Source organism: Oreochromis niloticus, linkage group LG3, assembly GCF_001858045.2.
Source record: "Oreochromis niloticus isolate F11D_XX linkage group LG3, O_niloticus_UMD_NMBU, whole genome shotgun sequence".
NCBI lineage: Eukaryota > Metazoa > Chordata > Actinopteri > Cichliformes > Cichlidae > Oreochromis > Oreochromis niloticus.
In genome coordinates, this window is record NC_031967.2 from 76,558,291 (window position 1) to 76,577,131 (window position 18,841).

Genomic DNA, 18,841 nt, shown 5'->3' on the forward strand with positions numbered 1-18,841 from the left:
GGAAGATTAAAAGCCAGGAGATGGGAGTAATGCAACAGTTTTGGATGCAAGTTGCCATTAAACTTTACAGAAGAAGAAGAAGTGTTCAGTGTGGTGTCCTCCCTCATAGCGATGTGATTCTCCCTGGTTTTTCATGTATGATTTATTATTAGTTTTCTCAGTTTATTTTTCTACCGTTTTGCATTGTTTTCAGCAATAAAGCTGTGCTTTTGAGTTCACTTTCCATCTCAGTGAGTTTTGCATTTGGGTCCTCTCCTGCCTACACACAGCCGTTTTGTGGCAGAAAAGAAGTCCTGAAATGTGGATATTCCCAGAGTAGTGATGGGTAGATGAGGCCTCCTGAAGCGTTTCAGCACATCCCCCAAACTGTATCGATACTGTGTCGACACAGTGTTGCTGTTTTGCTCCATACTGACAACTAGAGGTGCAACGGATCACGGTTGATCCGAAATCCGAACCGATCCCACTCGACGGTTCGGTACGCACATGATCGGAAGATTCGAAAAACAAAAAAAAGTATGTGTATGATGCGCGTGGTCAGTCTGTCAAGCGGTAGTTATGGCCAGCGCTAGCGGTCCAAGTAGCGGAGCAGAGGAGTTTGCGGCATTTAAGCAGCCCTTTACTGCCCAGTCCGACCAGGCTAAAGCTATTACTAAAGCTATTGGGGTGTTTAGCTGCAGACAGAAGGCCGTCGTCTGTTGTGCAAAACAAGGGGTTTAAACTGTGATGAACGTGCTTGAGCCACGCTATGATATCTCGTTGCGCGTCCACTTCAGTGACAAGATCGTTCCAAGCATGTATGAGCAGGAGAAGTTTAAAGTTATGGCTGAACTGTCCCAGGCATCTTCTGTTGCTCTAACTACAAATGGGTGGAGCTCCAGGTCAACGGAAAGTCACGTGACCGTGACCTCTCGTTATATCACAGCGGAGCGGTAGATAAACTGAAACTGAAATTCAGTTTCCAGTAGCACAGCACCAACAGAAGTTGCAGAATGTGAGCATAAATATACCAAATATACACATATATAAATACAGAGAATACAAAAGGGATAAATAGAATAAATAGGAATAAGAATACAAGGGAACGGCACATTTCAGGTATTGTGAGTCTATTACACCGTTCGATATTAACAAAAACTATTGCACAGTGACAAGGCACTACAGCTCACTTGTTCCCCCCTCCTCTGTCCCCGTTTCCCCTCCAGCGAGGAGTTAAACAGTTTGATGGCGTGTGGGACAAAGGACGTTTTAAGTCTGCTGGTCCTTGACTTTGGGAGAAGCAACCGGTCGCTGGCTGCCCAGCATGGTCCATAATGTCCATATTGCACCTTAATTTGTTTTTATATAAGTGCGTGGAATGAGTCTTCAGTTGAATGTTTTTTAATAGGCAAAAAATACTTAAATAAGTAAACAGCGAGTAGAATTTTTGTCTTTTTTTTCTATTTTTGTTGATTTGAAAATTGATCCGATCCGTGACTTTAAAACCGTGATGCGATCCAAACCGTGAGATTTTTGATCCGTTGCACCACTACTGACAACTGTTGGACCTTAAATATCATTGCAGGCAACTTACTTGAGACTCACAACAGACACTGATTCAATGTATACACTGTAAGGTATTGCACTTTCCATGGAATCATTTTATATCTTTTATATTGCAAATATTGCAGACATCTTTAAAATATATTGTGAATGACATTAAGTGAAAATTAAAATGAAAGTAATGTGAATGTAATATTACCCATTTAAATGTAATTGACTCAGACTTTATTATACAATTCTATTCAGAATAATAAGTTTATCCAATGTTTTTGCATTCAGTCTATTGCGTTTTTTTTTACACCATTTCCCCAGCTTTGGAAAACTCACAGGCACAGATGAAGCTGGGGTACACAAAAGCTGTAAAGCCAGGTGGAAAAGGTTCAGATAAGATGTCTTCCTATTCCCTCAGTACGTTAAAGGATCCTCTGATCTTGGAATGTTTCTCTCCGACACTCTCCACAATACTAACGGGTTGGCAGTCCTTTATAATAAAATTCAGGACTGTCTGGTCCAGAACAATCTTCCTAGATGCTTGATTTCAAAATAATAAAACACATATTAATAAAAATGATAAAGATGATAAAGCTGCTCAGTGTCAATATAGGCCGACCTGTGTTCATTCTCAGTGTGTTTGTGTCCTCATTTTCATGTTTGGATCTGTAGTGCCTGAACACTGAGGAGGTGCTTTTGTTTGTGTGAGAAAGCTCCGCAGAACAGATGCGACATTTAACCTGCATAAAATGAAATAAATAATTTACACTGCAGGTCACATTGCTGTTTTTCCTATTCTGATAGATTACACTGAAACAAAGACAGACAAACTATTTGCAGTTAAAAGGTGGTGAAATGGTCCTACACAGCAGAAACATTTCCATTTTGTTATGGAGAGATGTGTATTTTTATTTTATCTTTGCGAGAGTAATTTCATGTTTATTTGTGGTGGCGACTCATTCTGTTGGCAGATACGGATGCATTACCTTTTAAACACAGTTTGGCGCGTTGGCAATGAGCGATACAGCAGCTGTATCAATCACGTGACTTTTTCTTAAAGCGACGCACGCACCGATACAGGCTTCGCTAGGTGAGCTTGATACAAGCGTCGGTGCGTCAGTGTTAATGGACCCATCACTATCCCAGAGCCTGTGTCTTGCTCATAGGGCTAATCTATGCACTCAACCTCAGCTACGTTAAAGAACTGAAATCACATTTGAGGTGTTTAAAAACATATTTCTGGAGCTGGATGATCTAAAAGCTAGCCCAAAGGTAAAGCCCACAGTAGTACTTGGCTGGAATACAGTTCAAGAGGAAATGACATATTTTTTGAAGTGGGCCTGTCGATTTTGAACATTGGTTTTGCATTAAGCAATGTTAATGTCAAAGTGGAATTGCTATGTGTAATTTATTGTAACTAAAGTAAAGTACAGTTGCTAATAATAAAATTTATGTAACAATGTGCGTTGACATTTTTTATTTTAATGAAGAAAAGCTTTTCACTGAAATTAGGTTGTTTGACCTTAAACACAAATGTAAATCATGCTGGTTGTAGCAATTGACATAGTCTAACTACAAAAGTCTAAGTTGGATTTACTCAGTAGTGGCTGAGTTGGAATTATCTAAAAGTGCTGTTATGTATCATTTTGTGTAACATGTAAAATTCCTGTCTTCCTATTTCCTGGGTTTTTGCATACCTACCTACACTGATGCACCATTTAAGCAAATAGCTGCTGATTTGCAAAACACAAAACAGGAATTAAACCGCAGAAAACACATAAAGAAGACAACAATGACCTTTAAAATGTAATTTGAAAGAAGCTGAAAGATACAAAACCAAAAGAAGGCCTGGAGTGTGTGGTACATTTTTCCACATATATTGGAGGAAAAGGTAAAAGGCAAAAACTAATATCATAACAATAACTATGACTATGCTAGAGTTGGCTCCCAGGCATTAAAGTTAAATTGAAGTTAAATTTACAGATACTAGAACATCCAGCAAACATTACAGCTGATATCCTGATAAAATTTGATATCGGGTAAGGTCTGGGGCTCTTACGGTCCCATTTTTTGCTGACATTTCTTTGGTTATCAAACAGTCAAAGCAGAAGGACAGTGTCAAAGCTTTTAAAAGAGACACTGCAGAACAAAAACAAGTGACTAGAGCCGATCAGGAAAACTTCAAGATGAGGCACAAAACTGATTAAAGAGTTTTTACCAAACTACAACTGCAGCTGAACAAATGAGCTGTTGGTGGAACTTTACACTCTGAAATATTGAAAGATTTAAAGGATGAGACAGCTCAGCACAGCATGTTATTAACTTCACACATGAAGTGGTTCAGTCCACTTCAGTTTTGCAGTCACCGTCCACATCCTGCTTCTTTATCTGGTCGTCACGGTAACTCTGGACTTTCCTCCAACGAATCCTGAAGTCTGTCAGTCCTTCTGACAGCATGAGGCCTGACAGCTGGACAAAATGTGCAGATGATGAAAAACATGAAGCATAGATTGAACTTGTGTCAAGTTTGTGTTGGTGACTGAACTGCTGACCTGCTGTGAAACCTGCTGCTGGATCTCTGTGCTGTGCATGTCTGCATCAGACTGAAGCTTCATTTTCAGCACTGATTGCTTTGTCACTGCTAAAAATGAACCACATATAAAAACACAAACATTAGTGTTTTACATGATGACAGGATCTTACAGTGTTTGTATTCTGGACCTCACCTGTGAAACAGAAAAAATTTAGTTTGTAGTTACAGCGAGCATCATACCATTTCCCTGGCATTGAATACATTGATACACAGTACTCAAATGAATTTTTGTTATTAGGCTCAGAAGGCGCCCAGTTAGTGAATGTGGAGGTTGTGTTGTCAGACCAGGGGGCCCAGGGATCCCTGTAGAGACCAATCCACACATACTGAACCCCTGATCCATTCAAAGTGAGCGTGATGTTGGATTTCTCCTCTTTGCGTCTTATACTGGTCAGGTCTGTGTGGTATGTCCTGCAGTATGACTGAGCCTCTGACCAGGAGCGACTCTCCATCACTAAGATGTAACTTGTACTGCTTGCTGTGAAAAATAAAAATAAAAATGGATGAATTTTAAAACATGCACATTATAAATCTCATACAATTGTAGGATACTTAGGGCAACAGATCTTTTTCCTACCATTGTAACACAGGAAAGGGTAAGAATCTCCACAGGGTCTATCGTCCATCTGTGTTTGTCCCTGAAGAGCCACACAGTATTCATTTGCATTTACACAGTCTGGTTGGCCGTTAGCCCAGATCAAAAATTCATGTGTACTGCCAACATAAAAATGTTTTCCCTCCATGGACCACTTCCAGCTGTAGCGATCATTATAGAGACCTAACCAAACCCAATCTTCAAGGTTTGGTGCCATTGAGCGAAGCAGTTGGTTGATGTCGCTGTTGTAGACGGTGACCAAGTCAGTGAAGTGTTCTCTGCAGTAACTCTGAGCTTCAGTCCAGTTCATCAGCTGGTTCACAAAGTGGTGTTCTTTGAGGTTGGGAGGAAGAGTGGAAAGTCCTCCTGAGAAAAATAAAACAAAGGTTTTTTTCTTGTGGAAACTGAGCTCTTGGGTGAATCACTGAAAAAGACAAACTTATAAAAATAAAAATTACAACAGTAGTCATGTTATATGGAGGCTATCAAGCGGTGGGAAGTTACAAAGAAACATACATAAAAGACAGTCTTACTGTTGTGTCAATCACTGGGGCTTACCCCACACAAAGAGATGAAAGAAGCAAAAACATAGAGTTTATGTTAAGGAGAGATGATGAATGGAAGGCAGAGCCTTCAGTTTTCAGCCTCTTTTCTCTGGAACCAGCTTCCAATTCAGGAGATAGACACTATCTCTACTTTTAAGATTAGGCTTCACACTTTCCCTTCCTCCTCTCATCCTGAGCAGAGAAGAAGACACATGGTTATATATATATATATATATATATATATGTATATATATATACATATATATATATATATATATATATATTAGAGATGGACCGATCCGATATTACGTATCGGTATCGGTCCGATACTGACCTAAATTACTGGATCGGATATCGGCGAAAAATAAAAAATGTAATCCGATCCATTAAATATCAAAAAAGCATCTCACAAAACTCGCAACAAGGCGTAACTCGGCTCATAACCGTAGCACGTCGGAGCAGTGTGCTCACGTGATAGAGCGGCTGTGTGTATTTGTAGCCTCGCTACCAAACCAGCATTTCATCTCCGAGGAAGTTATCCCAGAGAGAAGTAAAGCAAGTGTGTAAGTTCATCTCTGAATGTTTGTAAAGCATTCCCACGTTAAGCTTAACAACCGATATATGGAGCGACTGCCTCTCTCTCCCTCACCTTCCTGCCACTACTTCAATCGTGAAACTGCTTAACGATCAGCTGATCGGCTATTCTGTCTCGAGTCCCTCTCTCTTCTTTGTTTTTGGCCCACTTTGCACCAGAAAGAGGAAACCAGCGGCTGAACAACAGCAGCACGTTTAACCTTGATAAGCTGTTGTTAGAATGTATTTAATATTACTTTCTACACCAGGATCCTTTTCTACGTAGCTGACGGCTGGTAACTGTGCAGGGGCGGATCTAGCAAAGTTTAGCCAGGGGGGCCGATAGGGCATGAACAGGGAAAAGGGGGCACAAAGACATACTTTACTTTCTTATTCTCATTTAAAATGTCTAGCTTTTAATAAATAATTATCTGAATCTTACACCCAAAGTTTTAATCTGATGTAAAATGTATAGAAGTCCATTACTATATATAGTAACTCTTAAGTCTATATACCCTAGTAAGCTATAGTACTTTTTCCTTTGGGAAGGTACCGTCTGTGAATTCTGCAATTCTGTTGAAGAAAGATGTTGAATCTATTTAATTATTCTTGAAAAATAATTTGTTTCTGTGCATTTTTTTTTCACCCTGCATCAAATTAAAGTTGATTACATTGATTAAGCATCATGAGGCGGAGGGTGGGGGGTGGTTCCCTTTTTTTTTTTTTTGCTGGGAGTTTGCAACCCTATTAGTTAGGTTGCTTAATATTTCTGCTAAGTACTCTTTAAAATACCAGAATAGGGAGGATGGAGTAGGTTTAAGTTAGGTTTTAAGTTAGGTAAGGTTTATTAGATTGATCAGTGTTGCTGAACTATGAAATATTTTGGGTGCAGTGTATTTTTTTTTACACACAGGTATAACAGAATAGCTTTAGTGTTGTTGTTTATTTAAACTTGAGTATGAACTTATACAAAATGCAGCACGATATTAAAAAAACAGTTTTATTGATTAAAAAGCACACAATATCGGATTCATATCGGTATCGGCAGATATCCAAATTTATGATATCGGTATCGGTATCGGACATAAAAAAGTGGTATCGTGCCATCTCTAATATATATATATATATATACACACATATATATATATATACATATATATATATATATATATATACATATATATATATATATATATATACATATATATATATGTATATAGACATGAGCGAGACAGATAAATATGAAGGCATGCCGGCTCGGATGTCGCCCGGATCAACAAGGTCTGCGTCAGGTGTTGAGGAACCAGGACACCCTGACGACAAGTGGGCTACTGGAACAAGAAGGCATCGGTGGGCAAGAGACGAAAACAGGGCGTTGTTGGAATGCTACTACGCAAGTAACCCTGGTGGAAGGGGTTACATGAATAGGATGAGGGACCTATGGATTCTTCGATACCCAACATCCACAATGACGGCGAAACAACTAGTAGCTCAGTGTTCCAACATTCGAAAGAAGGGACTGCTCTCACAGCTAGAGATTGACGAGGTACAACATAAATGCTACGGCAAGACGGAGTCAGGACGCCAGGTCAGGGGGGAGATATCATCACCCCCACCCAAGATTGGGTACATAGCCCCAAGTGCGATAGGAGAAGGATCGTTGAGTGCGAGAGGAACTGACCTGAAAAATAGGATCATGGCCAAGCTTGAAACCTGGATCCCCCGTAGCCGGTTACCAAGATTACGTGAAGTACCCTCAGAAGGTCTGCTAGATGATGTTAATGCAGCACTACGGACGATACCTACAACCACGATTACCGATCTACAATACGGCAGCAGTGATCAGTGAGATGCTTGGCTACAAGTTGAACAGCCACAAGGGGCAGTACCCTCTATGGAGAAGGAGGCTAGAGGGCAAGATCAAAGTAGCACGGAGGGAGGTTAGCCAACTAACGGAGTTGCAGAAAGGTGCGACAAAGAAGGTGCATAAGAAATACAGCAAGCTGTCCATACCTGAGGCCTTGGAAAGTGCCAAGCAAAGACTCACAGCCTTGGCCACCCGCTTGAGGAGGTACACCAGAGAGATAGAAGGCAGGAGAATAAACCAGCTGTTCTCCACAGAACCAGCAAAGGTGTACTCTCAGTGGCAAGGGAACAATAAGAGAACAGCACCACCAAGGCTGGAGATGGAGCAATACTGGAAGAGCATATGGGAGAAAGACACAACCCATAACAGCAATGCTCAGTGGCTAGCGGATCTGAGGGCAGACCATAGCAACCTCCCTGAACAGGGTCCAGTAACCATCACAGTGGCAGATATCCAAGAAAGGGTCTCTAGTATGAAGAGTTGGACAGCACCAGGGCCCGACATGGTTCACGCCTACTGGCTGAAGAAGCTGACTGCACTCCACGAGCGTCTGGCAGCACAAATGAACCAGCTGCTAGTTAACGAGAGACACCCGGAATGGCTAACCGAAGGTCGGACGGTCCTGATCCCCAAGGATCCCAAGAAGGGACCGGTCCCATCCAACTACCGACCCATTACCTGCCTCAGTACTACATGGAAGCTCCTGTCAGGCATCATATCGGCTAAGATGAACAGGCACATGGGTCAATACATGAGCGGGGCACAGAAAGGGATTGGCAAGAATACCAGAGGCGCAAAACACCAGCTACTGGTAGACAGAACAGTCAGCCGAGACTGCAAGACCAGACTGACCAACCTGTGCACTGCCTGGATTGATTACAAGAAGGCCTATGACTCAATGCCCCACAGCTGGATACTGGAATGCCTAGAATTGTGCAAGATCATTAACAAGACTGGCTACGGATACCGACTACGGAACGGAGCGGTTGTCAGCCACCTCCTGTACATGGATGACATCAAGCTGTATGCCAAGAGTGAACGAGACATCGATTCACTGATCCACACTACCAGGATATACAGCAATGACATTGGAATGTCGTTTGGACTGGAGAAGTGTAGTCGGATAGTAACAAAGAGAGGAAAGGTAGTCAGAACTGAGGGGATTGAACTACCAGAAGGCAACATTGCAGACATAGAGGACAGTTACAAGTACCTGGGGATCCCGCAGGCGAATGGGAACCATGAGGAGGCCGCTAGAAAGGCTGCAACCACCAAGTACCTGCAGAGGGTCAGGCAAGTCCTGAGGAGTCAGCTGAACGGTAAGAACAAGATCCAGGCCATCAACACCTACGCCCTGCCCGTGATCAGGTACCCTGCTGGGGTAATAGGCTGGCCAAAGGAGGAGATAGAAGCCACTGACATAAAGACAAGAAAGCTCCTGACCATGCATGGAGGGTTTCACCCCAAGTCCAGCACCCTGAGGCTGTACGCTAAGCAGAAGGAAGGGGGCCGGGGACTGGTGAGTGTCAGCACCACAGTCCAGGATGAGACAAGAAACATCCACGAATACATCACAAAGATGGCCCCAACTGACAGCGTGCTCAGTGAATACCTCAGGCAGCAGAAACCCAAGAAAGAGGAGGAAGGTGAGGAACCATCATGGAAGGACAGGCCCCTGCACGGTATGTACCACCGGCAGATAGAGGAGGTGGCTGATATCCAGAAATCCTACCAGTGGCTGGACAAAGCTGGACTGAAAGACAGCACAGAGGCACTAATCATGGCAGCACAAGAACAAGCTCTGAGTACAAGATCCATAGAGGCTGGGGTCTATCACACCAGGCAAGACCCCAGGTGCAGGCTGTGTAAAGATGCCCCAGAGACAATCCAGCACATAACAGCAGGGTGCAAGATGCTAGCAGGCAAGGCATACATGGAACGCCATAACCAAGTGGCCGGCATAGTGTACAGGAACATCTGTGCTGAGTATAACCTGGAAGTCCTGAGGTCAAAATGGGAGATGCCCCCAAGGGTGATGGAGAATGACCGAGCTAATATCCTGTGGGACTTCCAGATGCAGACGGACAAAATGGTGGTGGCTAATAGTGGTGGTAGACAAACAGAAGAAGACGGCCGTAGTGATCGATGTAGCGGTTCCGAATGACAGCAATATCAGGAAGAAGGAACACGAGAAGCTGGAGAAATACCAAGGGCTCAGAGAAGAGCTCGAGAGGATGTGGAGGGTGAAGGTAACGGTGGTCCCCGTGGTAATCGGAGCACTAGGTGCGGTGACTCCCAAGCTAGGCGAGTGGCTCCAGCAGATCCCGGGAACAACAACGGAGATCTCTGTCCAGAAGAGCGCAGTCCTAGGAACAGCTAAGATACTGCGCAGGACCCTCAAGCTCCCAGGCCTCTGGTAGAGGACCCGAGCTTGAAGGATAATAATAATAATAATAATGATAATAATGATAATAATAATAATGGATTGGATTTATATAGCGCTTTTCAAGGCACCCAAAGCGCTTTACAATGCCATTATTCATTCACGCTCACATTCATACACTGGTGGAGGCAAGCTACGGTTGTAGCCACAGCTGCCCTGGGGCAGACTGACAGAGGCGAGGCTGCCATATCGCGCCATCGGCCCCTCTGGCCAACACCAGTAGGCAGTAGGGTAAAGTGTCTTGCCCAAGGACACAACGACCAGGACAGAAAGGCCAGGACAGAAAGGCGAGATGGGTGGGTTTTTTTGTTTTTTTTTTGTATATGTATATATGTATATGTATATGTGTATATATATATATATATATATATGTATATATATATATATATATATATATATATATGTATATATATGTATATATATATATATGTATGTATATGTGTGTATATATGTATATATATATATATATATATATATTAAATTAAATAGAGGAGGTTGACAGTTGGATATTGTGCAAACAAGTGCCATTAATGTACAGTATGGAGTGCATAATGTTGAAGTTCCAGTAGTGAAGGTGAGGTGTCTGTGAAGTGTTCAGCAGTCTGATGGCCTGGTGGAAAAAGCTGTCTCTCAGTCTGCTGGTTCGGGACCGGATACTGCAGAACCTCCTTCCTGTGGAAGTAGTCTGAACAGTTTATGGCTGGGGTGACTGGAGTCCTTGATGATCCTCCCCACTTTCCTCAGGCACCACTTCCTGTAGATGTCTTGGAGGGACTAAAGCTCACCTCCACATCTGGCCCGGCATACATTTATATCCGGCCCGCGAGATCATTTTATATAGTTTCTTTTTTTAATTATTTCTATGCACGGCCCAGCAGTATGAGGTGCTAATAACACACAAATGACAGATCCCATAATGCAGCGCTGCAGCCTCCTTGCCGAAAGCTAGGCTACCTGGGAAGATTCCCGCATCAATCAAGTCAAACTTTTGTTATTGCCCCTCACAATGAAAGCGAAAAGTTGATTCTGAAAGCAGAGCCTTTCAGCACCGGTGGTAGACTGAATATATGTTTACAGACATTGCTGGTAAACAGTTTACTAGCAGTTTACATTGCAGGTAAACTGGTAAATCACAAAGTGAAGCTGTTGTGAAAGCAAGTTTTATTGTAGCAGTGGAGACAAATCAGCCCGGCACTCTGAAGAGCTGCATGATGAAGGTGTGCGACGTCTTGTGTCCAGACAAAACGCAGATTTTGGCAAATGTGAGCCTGAGGAGAAATACGATTGCTGATCGGGTTTGTGAGATGGCCACTGATTTAAGAACACAGTTGTGTGAAAGAAGCAAAAACTTTATTGCACATTCTCTTGCTGTGGATGAAAGTACAGACATGATGGACACTGCACAGCTGGCCATCTTCATCCGTAGAGTGTAAATATTGGACATTAAATCGATGCACGGGACAATGGCAGGAAAAGACATTTTTGAAAACGCATGTGTAACCCATACGCACTGTCACATGACCCACGTCAGCTGATTTGAGGTCCCTCTCCTGATTTGCTCCTTCCACGTCGCGGCAACTGTGAAAACCGGCTGTGGAGGGATACTTCCGGGTTCGACTCCTGCTGTGGCTGTAAGCTTATGGCGTTTAGAACGGCGTTGGAAAACAAAGCGTTTTCTCCCCTCAATTCGTCTATAACCTCAGCGGTAAGTGTCTTTAACACCAACCAAAAACAACCTGTTAGTTGTCAGTAATGAGTCGATCGTTTCCGCGATTTAAAAAGGACTTTGTTCGGCGGCGTTCCCACCGCGAGCAGAACTCCGGTTCGAAAACTGCTGTTTTTGAACACTTTTATTTATTTAAGTACTTAAATGGGCTTTCTTTGAAACAAAGTGCAACTGAATGATTATTGTTATGTGTTGCCTTGAATTCGTCTATGCTGTCTGTTAGACAGTTGTTTTTCTTTATTGTTGTTTTTGTATTTGTTTGTAGTGAACGCTACTGGAATGTATGGATTAAGCTACGTAGCCAAGATGATTAATAATTTAACTGTTGTACATTTGTGACTGATGATGATAATTCATGATTCGCATTGTTGCATAGACTTGCTGAAAAATTTATTTGTTTACCGGTAAACTGGATTGAACTTAATGTACTAATGATATTTTTCTGGCCTACAGGTCAGGGATTCCCCCCCCCCTTGAATTGATCTTCTTCATATTGAAGTGGCGAGCCGGTAGGACCATCCCCCCCCCTTTGCAGTCTTTGGATTACGGACATATTTCCCCATTACATGAAGCTGGACCCTAAGGAGGAATTCCTTTAAAAAAGTGAACTTTAAAAAAGGACTCTTAACAAAAGGACTTTTGTTCCATTTCCCCTTTCCCCATTTATTCAATATATTTTTGGTTTTTCCTGAACAATATATTGCAGTCTCTAGTCTCATCATTCACACCATCTAGGCTCTATAAAGAACTATTCTTCTGCGCGTCAGTTAGTAAACTCACCCATTGCAATAAAACTAGCCCTTAAATAACTTTGCATTACACGTGGCGAGCTAGCCAGGAGCCTGATGTGTGAATGAGTGTTTCTTGTGTGATTTGATTTAATTGAATATTTGGTATTTTCTGTGGTTTTGAGGTCTGCGAAAAAGACATGAAGTTTATTCAGGAAAGTGGGGTCAAAGTTGCACATTCTGTCATTGTTTCATTTGTTTCAGTGTATCCGACATGAAACTGCCCTGGGACAAACTTGTTGGACTTACAACAGATGGAGCACCAGTGTTGTGCGGTGAAAAAAAGTGGACTAGTCAGGAGGATGAGAGTAAAGATCCGCAGGAGGAGAACTGTACCGGTGAGTTATTGGCATATCACTGCATCCTACACCAGGAAACACTGTGTGGTAAAATCCTAAAAATCGAGCAAGTAATGATCACCGTAACGCAAACCGTAAATTTTATCTGAGCTAAAAGTTTAAATCACCGTCAATTTCAGTCTTTTATGTGGGAAATGGATTCAGAGTTTACCCACATTCCATATCATACAGAGGTCCGTTGGCTGAGTTGGGGAAAAATTCTCAATAAAGTTTCTGAGCTCAGCAAGGAAACCTGTCAGTTCATGGACATGGCATGTATGATGCGGTGAAGGCATTTCAAGTGAAGCTGTCACAAATGCACCAGTGCAACTTGCCTCACTTTCCCTGTTGCCAAGTATTGTTGAACCAAGTCAGCGGACTTTGCTGATAAACTGAGCGCACTGAGTACGCCCGGTGCTTTGGTGACTTTGAAGCACAAAAAGAGAATTTCGAGCTGCTTCGCAACCCATTTACGTGGAAATTGCACCTGTGCAGATTCAGATGGAGCTGCAGTGTAATGGGACACTCATGGCAAAGTACGACACTGAATGGCCCGCACAGTTTATTAGTTCCATTCCTGAAGCAATGCACCAGCTCGGTCTACATGCGGCTCGAACCTTGTTTGCTTTCATTTATTTTTTTTTTCTGGGGTTTTTGGCAGCATGTTCATATTTCTAACTTGCATAATTTTGACAGGATATATTTTTAAGAAGACCAAAATATTTAAAGTTAAAGTGTATTTTAAGTTTATTTTTTTCTGGAAAAATATTCCTGTCTGTTTTATTCATATTTCTGTTTAAAAAAACATTGTTTAAGTGTCTAAGGAGCTTGGAAAATGTGTTTAAGTGTGTTCAAAAAATGCTAATCTTGTTTGGCCTGCGACCTAAAGTGTGCCTTGAGTTTTGGCCCCCTGTGCAATTGAGTTTGACATCCCTGCTGTAGGCCGTCTCATCACCTTTGGTGATAAGACTCACCACTGTAGTGTCGTCCGCAAACAGTCCCGCAGCGTGGACTCCGATCGGTCCGACCAACGGTGCACCGCCCTCAGGGTTGGAGCTTCCTGTTTAAGCTTCTGCTTGTAAGCGGGAAGGAGCAGGATGGAGCGGTGATCTGATTGGCCGAATGGGGTGCGGGGGAGGGCTTTGTACGCATCCCGGAAGGAGGTGTAGCAGTGGTCAAGTAGCCGGTCTCCACGAGTGTTGAAATGGATGTGTTGGTGGAGTTTTGGTGAAACTTTCTTCAGGTTTTCATTGTTAAATTCCCCGGTCGCGATAAACGATGCCTCTGGGTGTGCGGTTTCCTCACTGCTGATCGTGCTGTACAGTTCCCTGAGTGCTTGGTCAGTAGTGATGTGTCAGTCACGAATGAAACTGCTCTTAGAGCCGTATCTTTGAAGTGAACGACGCCGTGGGTTTTTTTTTTTTCTCTCTCTCTCATTTTTGTCTCTCACCCTCTATCTCTCACACTTTTTTTTTTTTTTTTTTTTTTTTTTTTTGGGTCTCTCCGCTTCACTCCGCAGGCGAGCCTTAGACTTTGCGCTGGGAAGAGGGGGGGAGGGGCGGTAGCTACACTCGCAGTAGCACAGGAACAGAGCAGGAGGGAAAGAGCCAGGGACAACAACGTCACATTAGAAAGGTATAGTAATCATCCACAACTATTTTCAGTTGCAGATGATAAAGGATTCAGAAAGTTTATTCATGCAGGCCCATATGACAGAGAATATGCATGTTCTTTTTGTTTTCATATTTTAATTTATATTTAATTGTGTTGTGGTTTGCAGTGTTTTATGTTGTTTCACTTTATATTTGTTTAAAAGGAAAAAGCTGAAAATTTAAATAGTTGAAATGGAAATAATTGGTTTTTGTATTATGATTTATTTATTACATTTTATGTGGAGTGAATAAATAAAAATATATTTACGGTGGCCCCTAGAGACAAAGCATGTACAAACTCCAAAACATGTAAAAACTCAGAAACGCGTACAAACCCCGAAGCATGTACAAACTCGACGGATTTGGTGTGTGTGGTAGTAATGGTGGTAAATGAACACTTTAAAAAAAAAAATAATAATAATAATAATTTAATTATTTGTATATATATGAGTGCTTGTGTATAAATACACAAACAACACACATATGCTTTCAATCGTGTAATTTAAGTGATCTAGGTAGCTCTGTTTTGGAAGTTCAGTTAACGCTAGAAATGTGTTTTGGAGTTTGTACGTGCTTTGTCTCTAGGGGCCACCGTATATATTTATATATAAACATATATTTTTGTTTGGTTTTTTTATTAGTAATGGCTTTTGTGCATAATTTTATATTGTTGTTAATAATAAATTAATTAAAGCAACAAAACAACTTGAAGAGCCGGTTGGGAGCCGAAAGAGCCGGTTCTCTAAAAAGAGCCGGAAATCCTATCACTATCGGTCAGTGTCGGCTTGTGGGGGAATGTAAACAGCCGTAATAATCACTGCTGTAAATTCCCTCGGTAGCCAGAATGGCCGGCACTTAATCATCAGTTACTCCAGGTCCGGTGAGCAGAAGAATTTGACCGGGTGCATGGTAACGCATAATCACACCAGCTGTTGTTGATCATGAAACACTCCCCACCGCCTCTGCTTTTCCCTGTAAGCTCCTGTGACCTGTCCGCGTGGTGCACAGAGAACCCCGGTATTCATATTGCAGAGTCCAGTACCTTGTCCGATAGCAAGGTTTCTGTGAGGCAGATCACGCAGCAGTCCTGCATCTCTCGCTGGAATGAGATCTGTGCCCGAAGCTCGCACAGCTTGTTCTCCAGAGACTGCACTTTAGCCAAATACAGATGTCAATGAAGATGCAGTCGAGTAAGGTTGGATAAGGAGAGACTGAAGTCTCTCCGGCTTACCCCTCATTACATCGTGAAAGGGTATGAAGCCTTTACATGCAGTCTTTTATGTGATTTTTTTTTTTTTTTCTTTTCTTTCTTATAGAGCCAAAATAAGAGTTTGATCAACATGTTAGATGAGAATTGTAGTCTGAGTACTGAAAACATCTGTGTGTACAGATATGATCCAGCTTTGACCTTTGTTGTTTGTTACTTTGTTGAAGCAATTAAATCAATGCAATTTCACTAATTGTTATCTCTCTATCGATTTCTGTTCTATCAATTGTGGATGTTTGTGGAATCGGTAATCTATCAAGCATTTCAGCAACGCTTTTTATGTCAACCGGATCTGAAGTCTAGAGATTGGAATAGAACATTTTAAACTGGTCATTGATGGTTTTCGGATCGGTATTGTCGTATGAGAAAATATCTGTCCTTGTGTTTAAATGTGTTAATAAATATCTCGTTCAAAAAAAAATGTGTACTCTGATTACCCAAATTACATCATTATGATCATGGCTAATATTTCAAGTGTTTAAGATATTCATATCACTGACCTGAGAGCAACAGGAGGAGTAGTAAACATGTTCCTTCCATTCTTGGCATCTGTACAACAGATATAGTCACCATGATAATTATTGTAGCATAATTATTATCACCCATTTTTTATCATTTAAGATTCCTTATCTCCAGTAAAACAAGTTGTCCATATAATAGGTTTCTTAGTACATAGTTTGGTGCACATATCTAACATGATTATATGTAATTCTTTTTGAATATTTAAAATCTATATTCTATAGATCTATAATCTTGGCAGAATTGGATGCCCAAAATGTGTCTATTTCAAAATACTTAAATCAGAGTAATTAATGATGACTTACCTGAAAACATATCTTGTCATCTGCTGACTAAAGCTGACGTTCAAAGAGGTTTTTCTTTGTTCTTCACACATATTTTACTGTCAAATTAGGCCACGTGAAGGGATTGAACTTTCTGCAGAATTTGGGTGTCCCTATTTGAAACACAAATCAAGTTTACTTTCTGACAAGAGGATGAGAGACCTTTCTGGGCCTGAAGACAGTGGATCTATTTAATCTTTTTAATGTTGCTTCTCTTCTTTCTGCAGGAATGTAATTGATATATTGACCAACAATCAATTGAGCAACAATGGTCATGTGACCCTACCAATGTGTCTGTGAAGGTTCTCAGTCATCCAGGTCATCGTAGTCAAAGGAGTTTGCAAAGAAAAGCGTCTGGACTTCTTTAAGTTGCTTGAAGACGTTTCACCTCTCATTCGAGAAGCTTCTTCAGTTCTAAGGTCAAATGGCCGAGAGTCCAGTTATCCTAATTGGGCGTTTATAAAGTCAGCAAAGAGGCACAGAAAAGAAGATCAGACACCAGCGAGGGAGGATAAGAAAGACAGACGCAACAACGTTGTCATCCCCTATGTAGCCGGTGTATCAGAGAAACTCAGGAGAGTTTTCTCCAAGCACGACATCCCAGTGTACTTCAGACCCAGCAACACACTCGGGCAGAAACTGGTTCACCCGAAAGACAAAACTCCAAAACACAGACTTAACAACGTGGTGTACAGGGAGTGCAGAATTATTAGGCAAGTTGTATTTTTGAGGAATAATTTTATTATTGAACAACAACCATGTTCTCAATGAACCCAAAAAACTCATTAATATCAAAGCTGAATGTTTTTGGAAGTAGTTTTTAGTTTGTTTTCAGTTTTAGCTATTTTAGGGGGATATCTGTGTGTGCAGGTGACTATTACTGTGCATAATTATTAGGCAACTTAACAAAAAACAAATATATACCCATTTCAATTATTCATTTTTACCAGTGAAACCAATATAACATCTCCACATTCACAAATATACATTTCTGACATTCAAAAACAAAACAAAAAAACAAATCAGCGACCAATATAGCCACCTTTCTTTGCAAGGACACTCAAAAGCCTGCCATCCATGGATTCTGTCAGTGTTTTGATCTGTTCACCATCAACATTGCGTGCAGCAGCAACCACAGCCTCCCAGACACTGTTCAGAGAGGTGTACTGTTTTCCCTCCTTGTAAATCTCACATTTGATGATGGACCACAGGTTCTCAATGGGGTTCAGATCAGGTGAACAAGGAGGTCATGTCATTAGTTTTTCTTCTTTTATACCCTTTCTTGCCAGCCACGCTGTGGAGTACTTGGACGCGTGTGATGGAGCATTGTCCTGCATGAAAATCATGTTTTTCTTGAAGGATGCAGACTTCTTCCTGTACCACTGCTTGAAGGTGTCTTCCAGAAACTGGCAGTAGGACTGGGAGTTGAGCTTGACTCCATCCTCAACCCGAAAAGGCCCCACAAGCTCATCTTTGATGATACCAGCCCAAACCAGTACTCCACCTCCACCTTGCTGGCGTCTGAGTCGGACTGGAGCTCTCTGCCCTTTACCAATCCAGCCACGGGCCCATCCATCTGGCCCATCAAGACTCACTCTCATTTCATCAGTCCATAAAACCTTAGAAAAATCAGTCTTGAGATATTTCTTGGCCCAGTCTTGACGTTTCAGCTTGTGTGTCTTGTTCAGTGGTGGTCGTCTTTCAGCCTTTCTTACCTCGGCCATGTCTCTGAGTATTGCACACCTTGTGCTTTTGGGCACTCCAGTGATGTTGCAGCTCTGAAATATGGCCAAACTGGTGGCAAGTGGCATCTTGGCAGCTGCACGCTTGACTTTTCTCAGTTCATGGGCAGCTATTTTGCGCCTTGGTTTTTCCACACGCTTCTTGCGACCCTGTTGACTATTTTGAATGAAACGCTTGATTGTTCGATGATCACGCTTCAGAAGCTTTGCAATTTTAAGACTGCTGCATCCCTCTGCAAGATATCTCACTATTTTTGACTTTTCTGAGCCTGTCAAGTCCTTCTTTTGACCCATTTTGCCAAAGGAAAGGAAGTTGCCTAATAATTATGCACACCTG

General features: G+C 41.9%; 1 protein-coding gene across 3 annotated transcripts; it reads right to left on the reverse strand.

Moving 5' to 3' along the window:
* Positions 1-3,423: 3,423 nt before the first annotated feature.
* Positions 3,424-16,461, reverse strand: LOC112843820 (macrophage mannose receptor 1-like). 3 transcript variants are annotated; one of them, XR_003216342.1, is made up of 4 exons: positions 16,421-16,461; positions 4,704-5,087; positions 4,086-4,604; positions 3,424-4,002 (listed from the first exon to the last, which is right to left on the reverse strand). XR_003216342.1 is itself a non-coding variant. In XM_025902917.1 (3 exons), the coding sequence occupies exons 1-3, from the start codon at positions 16,458-16,460 to the stop codon at positions 4,207-4,209; spliced, it is 822 nt and encodes a 273-aa protein (XP_025758702.1). In that variant the 5' UTR covers position 16,461; the 3' UTR covers positions 3,424-4,206. The 3 variants fall into 3 exon arrangements, 1 of the variants encoding a protein (XP_025758702.1); XR_003216346.1 differs by lacking the exons at positions 4,704-5,087; positions 16,421-16,461 and having other exon boundaries at positions 4,086-4,174; positions 4,260-4,316; XM_025902917.1 differs by having other exon boundaries at positions 3,424-4,604.
* Positions 16,462-18,841: the final 2,380 nt, after the last annotated feature.

Coding starts and splice junctions, on each gene's coding strand:
- LOC112843820 (XM_025902917.1), bottom strand. CDS start 16,460: ATGGAAGGAACATGTTTACTACTCCTCCTGTTGCTCTCAG. Junction 5,088..16,420: donor ACTCCTCCTGTTGCTCTCAG/GTCAGTGATATG, acceptor TATTTTTCTCAG/GAGGACTTTCCACTCTTCCT. Junction 4,605..4,703: donor CCCTTTCCTGTGTTACAATG/GTAGGAAAAAGA, acceptor TATTTTTCACAG/CAAGCAGTACAAGTTACATC.